This window comes from Grammomys surdaster, unplaced genomic scaffold, assembly GCF_004785775.1.
Source record: "Grammomys surdaster isolate TR1022 unplaced genomic scaffold, NIH_TR_1.0 125793, whole genome shotgun sequence".
Lineage (NCBI taxonomy): Eukaryota > Metazoa > Chordata > Mammalia > Rodentia > Muridae > Grammomys > Grammomys surdaster.
The window spans coordinates 1,249,843-1,263,122 of NW_021620624.1; the positions used below are offsets into that span (position 1 = coordinate 1,249,843).

At 39.7% G+C, this 13,280-nt stretch overlaps 1 protein-coding gene across 1 annotated transcript in view; it reads right to left on the reverse strand.

Moving 5' to 3' along the window:
• Ccdc158 (coiled-coil domain containing 158) overlaps nucleotides 1-13,280 on the reverse strand; it is a 79,599-nt gene that overhangs the window by 47,051 nt on the left and 19,268 nt on the right. The window contains exons 7-11 of the mRNA XM_028789175.1: nucleotides 12,577-12,687; nucleotides 10,535-10,649; nucleotides 3,257-3,376; nucleotides 2,507-2,704; nucleotides 1,646-2,128 (exon numbers count right to left, since the gene is read on the reverse strand). Coding sequence (XP_028645008.1) covers nucleotides 1,646-2,128; nucleotides 2,507-2,704; nucleotides 3,257-3,376; nucleotides 10,535-10,649; nucleotides 12,577-12,687 — 1,027 coding nt within the window. The remainder of the gene's footprint in view (nucleotides 1-1,645; nucleotides 2,129-2,506; nucleotides 2,705-3,256; nucleotides 3,377-10,534; nucleotides 10,650-12,576; nucleotides 12,688-13,280) is intronic.

Sequence of the window (13,280 nt, forward strand, 5' to 3'; positions counted from 1 at the left end):
TGGATGTGAGAGAAGGAGATGGATGTGAGGGAAGGGGCTGGAAGTGAGAGAATGGGGTGGATGTGAGAGAAGGGGATGGATTTGAGAGAAGGAGATGGATGTGAGGAAAGGGATGGATGTGAGGGGAAGGAGATGGATGTGAGGAAGGGGATGGATGTGAGGGGAAGGGTTTCCTGTTCCTGTTCATCAAGATTGCTCACAAAGCTGGCCTTTGGCTGGTATTTAGGAATTCATAAAACCCTTTTGGTACTTAGCTGGTAGAGTGGCTCATTGTATAAACTTTCCATGAGCTGTGAGGTTAAGCTGAGCACCTGCTTCTCTTCTTGGAGATGAGAAACTGGGCCCTGCCATGAACAGGCACATACTTCATCATCCTCCATTAAAACATCCTGGACTGTGTCCTCGATAAACTCTGTGGGCAGCATTTTAGTTCTTACGGTTTCTTACTGGGGTGTTTAGTATGTGTGGGTCATGAAGGGACTTCTGGAAGTTGGTTTTCTCTGGGCTTTACCACACTGCCTTTTTCCTTTATCAACTGTTTTTTTTCTTTTTCTTTCTTTTTTTCGAGACAGGGTTTCTCTGTCCTGGAACTCACTCTGTAGACCAGGCTGCCCTCGAACTCTCGAACTCAGAAATCCTCCTGCCTCTGGCTCCCAAGTGCTGGGATTAAAGGCGTGCACCACTACCGCCCGGCCCTTTATCAACTTTTATTGTGTGAATTTAGGGCTCCCTCCACAGGCTCATAGTCTGAATGCTTGTTACCTAGCTGGTGGTGCTACTTTGAGTACCTTCTTAATGGAAACAGATCACTAGGGCAAGCCTTTGAAGGTTATACCAAGTCTACTCTGCTTACTGGTCTATATAGTAAATTCCAGACCAGCCATGGTTACATAGTGAACTATCTCAAAAGAAAAAGGCAGATTTTGTGCTATGTGATTTGTGCTTGGAATCCCAGAACTTGGCAGAATAATCACTGCACGTCTAATGCCAGCTTGAGCCACCATAAGGAGTTTCATGGGACCTAGCTTCCAAAAAAAAAAAAAAAAAATCATGAAAATATGGGGAGAAAAAAAAATCACAAAGAAAAGGAAGATGTGTGCCCTGCTTTAGGAAGTCAGTGTGCAGTAAGGAGGCTCACTATTTGAACACACAGTACACACAGACAGTTGAGTGGGATAACAGAATGGGGGAAAGAGACTAATATTTACATGGGCCAGGTTGTCTCTGACGTATATTTTCTTATCTAAGCCTCACAGTAGTCCAATAACGTTGTTGTGTTTTTCTGTTTGCTTGTATTTTCACAGACACACGCACCGAGAGTCAGAGAACAGGCCCATGTTACATAGTTGACATGGGGGTCAAAGTCCCATCTGTGAAAAAAATGCCTCCAACTCCAGACTCGGAAACCCTTCCAGAGAGGCTGCACTCCTTGCTATTGTTCTTTTGACACGGAGCTATTTTGGAGCCACACACTCCTTTTACAGAGAGAAAGTAGAGATCTTTTCTCAAAAACACACATGCATATCAACTCAGATACTTTCTACAGTAGGCCACAAACCTCAAGAACCCTTCTCAGTAATTAGGTCATTGCTGCTTCGAGAACAGAAAATTCGAGAGCTAACCCGCCCACAACCACCACTCAGACCTTAAACTCCTGCAGTTCCAGCCTCCGGTCATTAATCTCTTTCTCCAGCTGAGCCTTTTCCACTTGCATAGCACCTGCGGTTCGGCCATGCTGGCCAACCAGCTGTGTCATGTTCTCAATCTGCTGCCTCAGAATCTCAATGACCTTGTCCTTTTCCGCCATCTGGAGTTTGAGCGCCTCACACTCCGTCTGCACGTTTCTGAGGTGGTCTCCCTCATTCTTCAGGTGTTGAAGTTCCTGTAACTTCAAGTCCACCCGAGAGCGGAGCTTCGTGATCTCTGCATTGGTGGCCTCTATGGCACGCTCCTTCTCCTGGAGGGAAGCTGTCAGGTCAGACACTGTCCTCTCAGAGCTCTCAAGGTTCATCTTCTTGGCCGTCAGCTCTTCCACCACCTTGCGCAGCATCTCCTTGGTGGACTCCAGCTGTGCAGTGAGGGAGGACACTTTCTCCAGACTCTCGTTCTTCCCCTGAATGGCTGCCATCTTTGGTAAAAGAAAATTTCATAATTTATTTATTTATTTTTGGTGGGGAGCAGGCAATTAACTCAAAGCATGAAATCCTGAACTGAACAGTTCAAATAGCCTAACTTAAATCATTTTGCTGTCAGATCATCAGGACTCTCTCTGTGTGTGTGTAAAGAAGCTCTAGGAGCTGGAGAGATGGCTCAGTGGTTAAGAGCACTAATTGCTCTTCCAGAGGTCCTGAGTTTAATTCCTAGCAACTGGCTCACACTGTCTGTAATTGGATCAGATGTCCTCTTTAAAAAAAATAAAAAAGCAGCAGCTCTGCAAGCAAACATAAAGAACATTTTCCCTCCCCAAAGAGGCTACCCGGCAATGGCACAGCTTGTATGCTCTCACCTGCCGCTCCATCTGGCCCTGACACTCGCTCTTCATGGCCTTGAGCAGGGCCTCCAGCCGCTGCACCTCCATGTTCCTGTCATCCAGCTCCCGCCGAAGATGGTCGATGGTGATGCTGTTGCCTGTGTCTCGGTCCCACAGACGCTTGTTCTGTTCCTTCTCCAAACTCAGCTCCTTCTCCCTCTTGTGAAGATCTGCCTAAAAGAAGTGACAACGTTCTTTCTCCATCCACTGTCACATGATCAGAACAAACTCTTACGTTTGCCTCACCTGGTCTGGAGCTGTGTGATCTGAGAAGCCTTAGATAATTCAAAGTGAAGCTTTTCAACAGCTTGACTAAGAGTGATTATTCCTAGAAAAATATACTAATATTTTGTTTAAACATTTTGCTACTCTATGAGTGGCATCTCATAACTGTAATCTCTACATTTGGGAAGTGCCTAATTTGTGTTTTGAACGTCATTTGCTTCAAAATGAACACATCACAACTTGAATTTAGTAGATGGCAATTCTAACTCAAAACTATGGCTACTTGAAAGCTTATATTAATACTGTACCAGCCATGCCTAAAGAAAAAGACCCAGAGAATACAACACCTTTATTTAAAACACATGAAGTATATAGAATGATATTCCATGTATATGCACAAATATTTTATAAAAGCTGTAATTTTGTAATGTAAACTAGTTTGTGAAATGTACTGAAAATTCCCCCAGATTCCAAATTGTGTACTTTAGAGCAAAATCTCACCAACAGCTTTTGGAGTTGGTCATCCAGATTTCCTGACTCCTGACTGAACTGGTCCCGCTCTGTGCGTGCCTCAGTGAGCTCTGAATTGGCAAGGACTAACTGCTTCTCCAGCTCTTCTATCTGGAAGAAAATCCATATCAAACACATGCAGCCAGGTTGGCTGTACCCAAACAAAGCTTTACAAGAACAGATGGTTTCCCTGAGATATTAAACAGAAAGGTCTTATGTAGGGTTTTCTAACCTTAACATCTCCACAGGAGTTAGCATGGGTATTAGTTAAAATGAAGCACTTGTTACTGCTGTATCTGGGCATAGCACACTGGTTTTACTCCTCAGAATTATCTTCTGTGGAGATATGCTCTTCTTGTGGCATAATGTGCTGTAGACCCCAAACAAATGAATAGCAAGAAGAGCCATTTTGCTTTAGCATATCAGAGTCTCAGCTCAGTGTCGTGGTGCATGCCTTGGGAGCACAGAGCACGTGCGAGACAGAGGCAGCCAGATCTCTGTGAGCTAAAGGCCAGCCTGGTCTACAGAGTGAGTTCCAGGATAGCCAGAGCTACACAGTGAGACCTTGTCTTGAAAACACACACACACAATCAGAGTCTCAGTTAGATACTTAATATAAACGAACGAGTCAGGCTAGCATTCCTGCTGTCATCATGGTGCCATATTTCAAAACAATGAGTGAATATCTATATAGATTTAAAGTCAGGAGAATATAGTGTTGGACAATTTAAGCATTTAAAACTTCATTCTCTTCAACTACAAACAGGAATGAGAGTCAACTTTAATGAATATAGTTTTCCTTCAGTCAGGACAGCTATTTGCCTGAATAAAGAGAAATTTAGTTTACTGAACCAATGATGTTACACAGAGATGTTTCACAAACTCAGCATATGGCAAGTCTATAGGAGGAGCAGGTCTTCAGGATTGCAAATGTTGCTACAGCCCTCAACACAGGCTTGGGTGGAGATCCCAGACCACGGATACTACGGGTTTTGATCTGAGCGGAGCCACACAATATCAAGAATTAGATAATGAACCATTTCATAACAACATGTTAATACTTAGTGTTATACAATGGAACCTCACCATAGTTACAAGTATTTTATCATCTACTTTCTAGAATTCAAAATGTTTCATATTGGCATAAATACTACACATTTCTTCCTATTTCTAAGGTTATTAAATAGGCTTGGAAATTTGTGTCAAGAGTAAAACTTAAGTTTGGATGTTATCAAACTTACTTATCTGGAAAACATATGACCAAGACAAACTTTTTCTTAACAACTTTTTATTTTTACTTGAAACAGATTCATTTAAAAATGCTCATTTATTAAACCAATATATAGTCAATAATAACATTACGTATACACACATACACATATGTAACTATCTCCTTGACAAGAAAGCATACATGTGTATGGCTTCTAAATCTATTTACATGGACACATAAGTAACTTAAGAGAGTGCTAATATAGAAATATCATACAGTTATGCATTTGTCTATATGTACTGTCAGTGCCTACAGAACTTAGAACATAAATTTTGACATTTACACTGAATATATGTTTAAGTGATTATGTTATATATTAAAAGTATTTCATGAGAATTAAGTACATAAAGCATTAAATTCTGATTGATAATGCTACACTGCTTAATTTTCACAAGTATTAAGTACACATGAGATATTATACATTGTTTTTGATTATAAGATGCATATTAAAAACTATTTCACAAGAATTAATTGATTACTGGCTTGTACCTGGCTTAAGAAGTATCTTTAAACTGGAGATATAGCTCAGTGGAAGAGTGCCTGCTAGATTTGATCCCTAGTACCAAAAAAGAAAAAAAAACAAACAAACCAAAACCCACACCAATAAGAAGACTTGAATCTTATGCCCATTTGAGGGCAGATACAGAGAAAGATGAGAATGTAACCTCCAACATAAGTGGCTTCTGAGAAAATGAATCATCAGCTAAGGTGATCTTGTCTATCAGTCACTGAGAGGAAAGTCTGAGTGAGTACACTCAGGACTGCTGCCACATAGCAATTCTGCCGGCTTGGCAGGGTCAGGGAGACTGTGCTGGGTTCTGGTAACAAACCACCCTGCCTCCATTTTGCTGAGGTACAATTTTTAAAAATGTTCTTGATGGTCTCTCATGTCCCCTCCAATTGTGTACCTTTACTTTTTAAAACTATTTTTTATTATTTTTAAGTTTTTCATGACTTATAAGTATCAAAAAAGTTAGATTCTATATTTCCTCTTCTTTGGGCCCTAAGTTTAACAAGAGTCTTTACTTTGGATCATCATGAGTACAGTAAACACTTTCTACTCCTAGCTTGGCACTAACCACTTTGCTCCTTGAGCAAAGAATTATTTGTATATGTTCTTTAAAAATAGTTCCAAAAAAAAAAAGTTCTGTTTTTACTGCAAAAAAAAAAATCAAAATCAAAATATCTCTCTCTCTCTCTCTCTCTCTCTCTCTCTCTCTCTCTCTCTCTCTCTCTCTCTCTCTTTCTTTTTTGAAACAGGGTTTCTCTGTATAGCCCTGGCTGTCCTGGAACTCACTCTGTAGACCAGGCTGGCCTCCAACTCAGAAATCCACCTGCCTCTGCCTCCCAAGTGCTGGGATTAAAGGCGTGCGCCACCACCACTGGCAAAGTTTTATTTATTTTATGTATCTGAATGCTCTATCTGCATGAACACCTACATGCCAGGAGAGGGCATCAGATCCCAAAGGATGGCTCTTTCATAATATCAAAACTGACAGTAACATGAGACCAAAACTAAAGAGAGAGGAGGAAGAGGGGAGAAGCATCTTTCCTGGTACCCGTCCACAGAGCCCACAGGGACCTGTATTGTAGTTGTCAGTACTGACTCAGCTGCTAAGCTCTGCTTTTACCTTTCACTTTTTAGAACACAAACATCTGTATGCATTAATCCACAGCACACATAAATGGACAGTGAAAGGGGAAACCAGTGAAGTAGCAGCTGAGCTGATACAAACAGCTATAAAAGAAAACTGCAAAGAAAAGCCTTCAAAATGTCCAGAAGCACTGACACGTGATAGACAGTAAAGCTTTCTCCTTCTTTCTACATAGCAGGCTGGTTTCCCCTTTTCACCATCCATGAACACACTTTTGGGGTTGGACCAGTACAAATCAGTACAAGAATTTTACTCAAATTTCACTGATTTTAGGGGTATTGGCCAATCACATCAGATCATATTAAATCTGTGCTTTGTTTTTTGTTTTTATAGATGTGTTTTTACTCTGATTCTGTGCTCCAAAAGACACAGACATGGCCCAAGAGGGCGCTGTGCTTCTGCTTGAAGCTGCACAGAACTCTGTGAAGCCTCTGCACACTCTGCCAGCATAGTGGACAGCTCTAGACAGTGCTACTAAATCTTCACTATGGACTAGGAAATCCAGCACCAACTACTGTCAAAATAGAATAAACTTAGAATCAAGATAGTGATATATTTTTTGTTGTTGTTGTCAAAAAGCGAAAGTTAAGAGTAAAGCCAAATCTACAGAGCCAATAGTGACAGCTTCTACTGGTCCAGATTCGTAAAGGGGAATTCTGGAGGCTCTCCTAAATGGAAAGAAAAGAATAGAAGACAGCATTATAGTAAAATACTTTTGTCAGCTTTTAAAAAAGCTACATCTAAGATTTTCCTAGAAATACAATGTCTATTTTCACCAATATAAAATACTTTTTGCTAACCTGAAAAATTATCCTTTGTAACAGCTTTTCTCTGAATTTCCATACTCTAGGTAGAAAAGTTTTGTTCAGGCCTATCAAAAACATCTTTTGTTTTTAAGGCAGTCTCATACACCTCAGGCTGGTCTTAAACTCATTATGTAGCCAAGGATAACCATGAACCTCTGATCACACTGTCCCTACTTCTCAATTACTGAGATTTCAAGCACGTGCTACCTACCAGCTTAGGTGTGTTCTAACACACCATGTTAGCTATGTTCTGGGGACCCTGTGCTGGGGGTCACTCAGAACTAAGTATAAACAGGCACTCCACCAACTGAGCTCTATCCTCCACCTTTCTGTATTATTCTCATTGCTTTTTTTTCTCTTGGTTTCTAAACATTACATACTGAAATATGCACTGAAACAGCAAAGGAGACCAAGGAGACCATGTATCTTAAGATTTTAACAATGTGAAGTCACAATATATGTAAATGAAACAAACTGTGCACAAGAATATGCTTTTTAATCTTGGATCCAAGTCTCCCTAACAAAAACATTTCATAACAATATTTTGTGTTCCTCCAAATCAAATCTTCATTGTAATGTGCTTGATCTTTGTTGCTCAGTTACACTAAGTAGGCAGCAGGAGCTGCTTCCTCTGGAGAGCCTAGTCATCCGTCAGCAGGTCCAAATTGTTTCAGTTAACTACAATATATTTTATCAACACTTCAAGGATCTAATTAAAACTGACAAACCCCTTTTTTGAGATGGGGCCTCAAGATGTAGCTCAGGCAGGCCTTGAATGCATGAGCTTCCTAAATCAGCCTCCCATGTGCTGGCTATCCTCCTTATTAAGTGTTTACTATTTAAGATTGTCAGAAGTCAGGGCTGGAGACATGGTCAGCGGTTAAGAGCACTGACTGTTCTTCCAGATGTTCTGAGTTCAATTCCAAGAAACCAGATGGTAGCTCACAACCATCTATAATGTGAATCTGATGTCCTCTTCTGGCATGTAGGAGTACATGCAGATAGAGCATTCATATAGATTAAATAAAGAAATACTTTAAAAAAAGATTATCAAAAGTCTTGGTGATCCATTATTTACATTAGAGCACATTAGGACAATGGTCCTAATATGTCAACATGATACATTAGATAAGATAAATAAGCAAACTGGATGAAGATTATGAAGAGATAATTTTCCCAAGCTACAATATAATAGAGAACTACAGTAATTACAAATTACATAAAAAAACATAGGTGACTCGAGCTTGATTTAGTAATTTGTGATTTTTCAGAGTCTTGTGTCAGTAGATATCTTCTTTTCAGAATGGTTTGGACAGTTACAAATAACACCTTTTTCACTGGACTATAACAATGGCGCTCCTTTGTCTGTCATATTATCATGTAACATCCTCCTAGCCATAATGCACTGAAACCATGACTACCCTTCTGTTCTGGTTTCTGAAGGGGAGGTTATGTCCTTTGTACAGGATGCTTTGTCTACAATGGAGTGGACAATCACTATTAAGACAAAGGTTTGTCCTGAGGAAAAAAAAACTAGAAGATAAAAGTGAGCTTCTCTTGGTTTTACTGAGTTGAGCTGTAAGGTCCATCTTTGGCCCCAGAGGATGCTTTGAGGGGTAGTGATTAAAATTATCTTGTCCTGAGACTAAGAGCTATACAGAGAGGTTTAAAAAGGAGGGATGTTATTCAAACTACAACCCCCAGTCAATCATAAAATCAGTTTAATGATCTTCAAGTCAACATCTGAAGAGAGAAAATAGCACATCACATTTAATAGAGGTAAACGGTTTTGTTCGTTCACTGGATGGACTACTTTCCTGTGAGTAGTGACCAAAATGTATGAAAGACACGGCTGTGGTGAGAGTATATAGTTCGTGTTAATCTCCCCTGCTGTGGTGAGAGTTACAGCTCGTGTTAATCTCCCCTGCTGACTTTAAGAAAACCATGTCAACATCTCCTCCTCTTGCCACAGAGTTAAAGGGAGACATATAATGTACATCCCTGAGCCAAGGAAGACAGCACCTTCCTGTGGTCCTCACTGGAATGGCAGTGGAAGTTAAGTTGTGCGGCCCAGGACAGTCAGTAATGGATGGAAGACAGTGCTTCACTGTCTGTCTAGTAAGTCAGCCTGCACAGAGACTAGCTTCCTCTAGTGCAGCTAACAGAATGTCTTCATTTATAAAAGGTCTGGTAGTTGCATTACCTTCTGTTTCTTCTAAATCACCATCCTAAATAAGGAATAGGAAACTGAATAAACACAATGGTAAAAACTATACCTAAGTTATCGCTGCAAGACTCTCTAAAGCAGTGGTTCCCCCTCCTAATGCTGTGACTCTTCAATACAGTTCCTCATGTTGTGGTGACCCAACCATAAAATTATTTCATTGCTACTTCATAACTGTAATTTTTCTATGGTTACAAATCATAATATAAGTATCTGATAGGCAAGATATCTGAAATGTGACCTCTGTGAAAGGGTGAGTGGATCCCAAAGGGTTGCAACCCCCAGGTTGAGAACTACTGCTCTATGGTAAACTACAGGTGGACTTATCTTCCAAGCTTTCACAGGATAAGACACCGGTACAGTAAGTGAACCCAATCATCTAAGGCAAACATCATCACCACCCTTCTCAGGGATGAAAAGCATGCTCTCCTCTGAAAGGCAACTCTTGTTTTTCTAGTTTTAGGAATTTCACTGTTTTCAAATGGTTGAAATTAACAAAAATCTAAGTTCTAAATAAATGGTTGATAATATGGAATAACTTCTTTCTAGTTGTGAAAAAGTGTGTGAATGGTAGAGCCTATGGAGATGCTGGACATCCTGGAGCTGGAGCTACGGGCTCCATAGACTGTGAACCATACGCTGTGGGTGACAGTAACTGAACTCAGGTCTCTCTGTAAAAGCAGTACACAATCTTAACTGCTGAGCCATCTCTCCAGCCCCACCTCTTCCAAAATATTATTATCTGCTTTTAAGAGAAATTATGTGATGAAATAGGAAGACTAAATTTCCTAATTTTTGCTTTAATTATTTTGAGTAATCGTATAATTTAGTTTTCTAGACACAAAAAATGATTAGAAGTTAAAGGGATGAATTAGGCCCCAAACACTGGTGGCAGTTATAAACAGCTGGCTATACTTGCTAAAGCCAAGCCTTGGAAAAAGATCAATGGCAGAGTCCTGCTCTTTATTTTTTACTTACTTTTGTGTAGTGAGGATTAATCTAGAGCTTCAGGCATGCTAGACTAGTGTGCTTCCTACGCTCTGTGCTACTCAATTTATTATTTAGAAATTGACTTGAAATTTTCATTATACTACTCTCTATTTCTCAATCATTTGATAATGAATTTAAACATCAACTTAAATAAAAGTTTATAAGTTAACATATAGATAATTTAGCATGTATATATAACAACTAATCCTGATTTTAAAAATATTCCTTTAGTTAGAAATTATTTTGATTCTTCATTTTCAAACATTAAAAGTAATTACTGACTCAATGTGTAAAACAGCCCTTGGAAGTGATGTTTAAACTGACCTTATCTTCATACATCCTCTTGGTCTCCCTCAGTTCAGAACGGAGCTGAGAAACAGTAGACTCCAAGTCACTGAGCTGGCGCATATACATGGAGTTCTGATTCCTTGCTTGTTCTCTAAGAAGTGTTGTGAGGGTAGAAAAGCAGATAGCAAATTAATAATATGCATGGTACCGCAAGGGCCACATCTCTTAGATACTACCAGTAATGACTTTATATGGAGTCATTAGAACAACTGTCTTTCATTATGCAAACTTGTTTCTTCAGAGTTACAGCTCGGTGGAGAACAAAGCTTAGAGATATAAGTTAGGTGTTCTGTATGTAAAATTCTTGCACCCCAAACAAGTTACTTGCTGAAGCTCATGGTATGTATATGTGTGTTCATTACACTATTCTCTATTTCTGCACATAATTAAAAATATCAGTACTTGAGGATAGAGAGATGGCTTGCTGATTATGAGTGTTAACTATGCACCCATGAGGAGATTTATGACCCCAGCACCTGTGTAACATGCTGGACATTCTAAAAATACCTAGAACTACAGCTCTAAGAACTCTGATGCTCTTTCTGGTCCCCACATGCACATAGGTCCTTGTATCTGCATATGCAAGTAAACATACTCATACAAACACAGGAAACCTTTAAAATAAAAGGGCTATGCATAATTTTATGCATCAGTTCAAATTATGAAATTTCTTATGCATATATTTTATATATATACTTGAACTATATATACCTGTGTATAACTGTATTTGTAGATATACACATAATTGTACATAGATATACATGTATTTATTTATATACAAATATAGAAAACATATGTTTGGTACATTTGCTTTATCCTATCATTTTATATTTTTGGTTGTGAGCCTAGCCTTTAACAGCTGAGTCATCTCTAATCCTTGGTTTTGTTTGTTTGTTTGTTTGTTTTGTTTTGTTTTGTTTGTTTTTCGAGACAGGGTTTCTCTGTATAGCCTGGCTGTTGTGGAACTCACTCTGTAGACCAGGCTGGCCTCAAACTCAGAAATCCACCTGCCTCTGCCTCTCAAGTGCTGGAATTAAAGGCATGAGCCACCACTAACTGGTTGTCCTATCATTTTAAGGACATTTAAAGGAACAACTCAGCACATCCCAGAAGCCTGAATACTTGCAATAGTACTTCATACACAGTGACACAAAAGTATGTTACATAAGTTTTATCACTTTCATGTGGAAATTACTAAGCAATTTCAAAAAAGTATTAGGACAGCATAATAGAATAATAGTTGCAGGCTTGTTTCTTCAAAGGAAGAAGATACTTATCTGTTCTCCTGGAATGGTGGGAAAGAATGTACTTTAAACCTGGTTAGCTTTTGCTATCTGTAGTCAGGGATATCCCTCAGAATTTCTGTTTTGCTTATCCCAACCCCTTTCCTCCTAAATGTTGAGCATTGCTTCTGGACCACAAAACCTATCCTTATGAGAGATGTCACTTGTACTTTAGAGAAGCCTAAGTGACTTCTATGTTATCTTAGGGCCAGGTCAAAACTGACACTCACAGGCATATTTTCCTTAGTCATTCTCCCTGGACCCTAAATCTTGGCCACTATCTCTGCATCAATAGTATCCATCTTTGTACTTTGTAAAGCATTTTAATGTAAACATGTCTTAATCTCTGCTATACTCAGGAGACTGAGATAATTATTAGAAATTGTTTTCCAAAATTGCTCCGTGCTTAAATATGACTAAAATAAACCAACTGGTACCAGACGTTTGAGGTTTGGCCCAGCACCAGCTACCTAAGCTAGGCTGAACCAAGTTTCATTCTTCCCTCACCTGAATTTCCCTATCATCCATAAAGCCTACAGAGACACCTCTTCCCCTTGGAAGACTAGAGTCACAGATAACAGTAATGAGCTACCAGGTGAGTTCTGGGACTTGAACCCAGGTCCCCTGCAAGAACAACAAATGCTATTAACTTCTGAGCCAAATCTCCAGCTTAAAATAATAGTTTTTAAAGTTACAATAAATGGCATCAATTTTAAACTACTAGTACACACATACTGAATGATTTCCAGTTGGCTCTGGACACTGTTGGCTTGACTTCGAGCACTGCTGGCTTTCTCCGTAAGTCCTGCTATCTCAACTTCATGTTCACTTATCAGCTGCTCAATCCTAAGCAAGAACAAAGTGACTGTTATGATACAGAAAGCTCTTTCTTACCTATGTCTTATCTAAAAAGTTAATGCTTTCAACACCTTCAGACTTAATATTTGTTCCAGTACTATACATGCTATTCTTTCATCTGTTTATTTGAGACAGTGTGATGGTTTGTATATACTTGGCCCAGGGAGTGGCGCTATTAGGAGGTGTGGCCTTGTTAGAGTAAGTGTGGGGGTAAGCTTCAAGACCTGCCTCCTAGCTGCCTGGAAGCCAGTCTTCTCTTAGCTGCCCTTGGAACAAGTGGCAGAACTCTTAGCTCCTCCAGCCCCACATTTGCCTGGACACTGCCATACTCCTACTTTGGTGATAATGGACTGAACCTCAGAACCTGTAAGCTAGTCCCAATTAAATGTTGTCCTTATAAGAGCTGCCTTAGTCATGGTGTCTATAAAATGTCATGGCAATAAAACCCTAAGACAGACTTTAACTGTGTAGTCCTGGCTAGCCTCTGCCTTCTACATGCTGGGATTACAGACACGAACTAACATGCCTGGTTTTTTAAATGTTATTCCCTTTTCTTTCTTTCCTTCTCTCTTCCCCCCTCC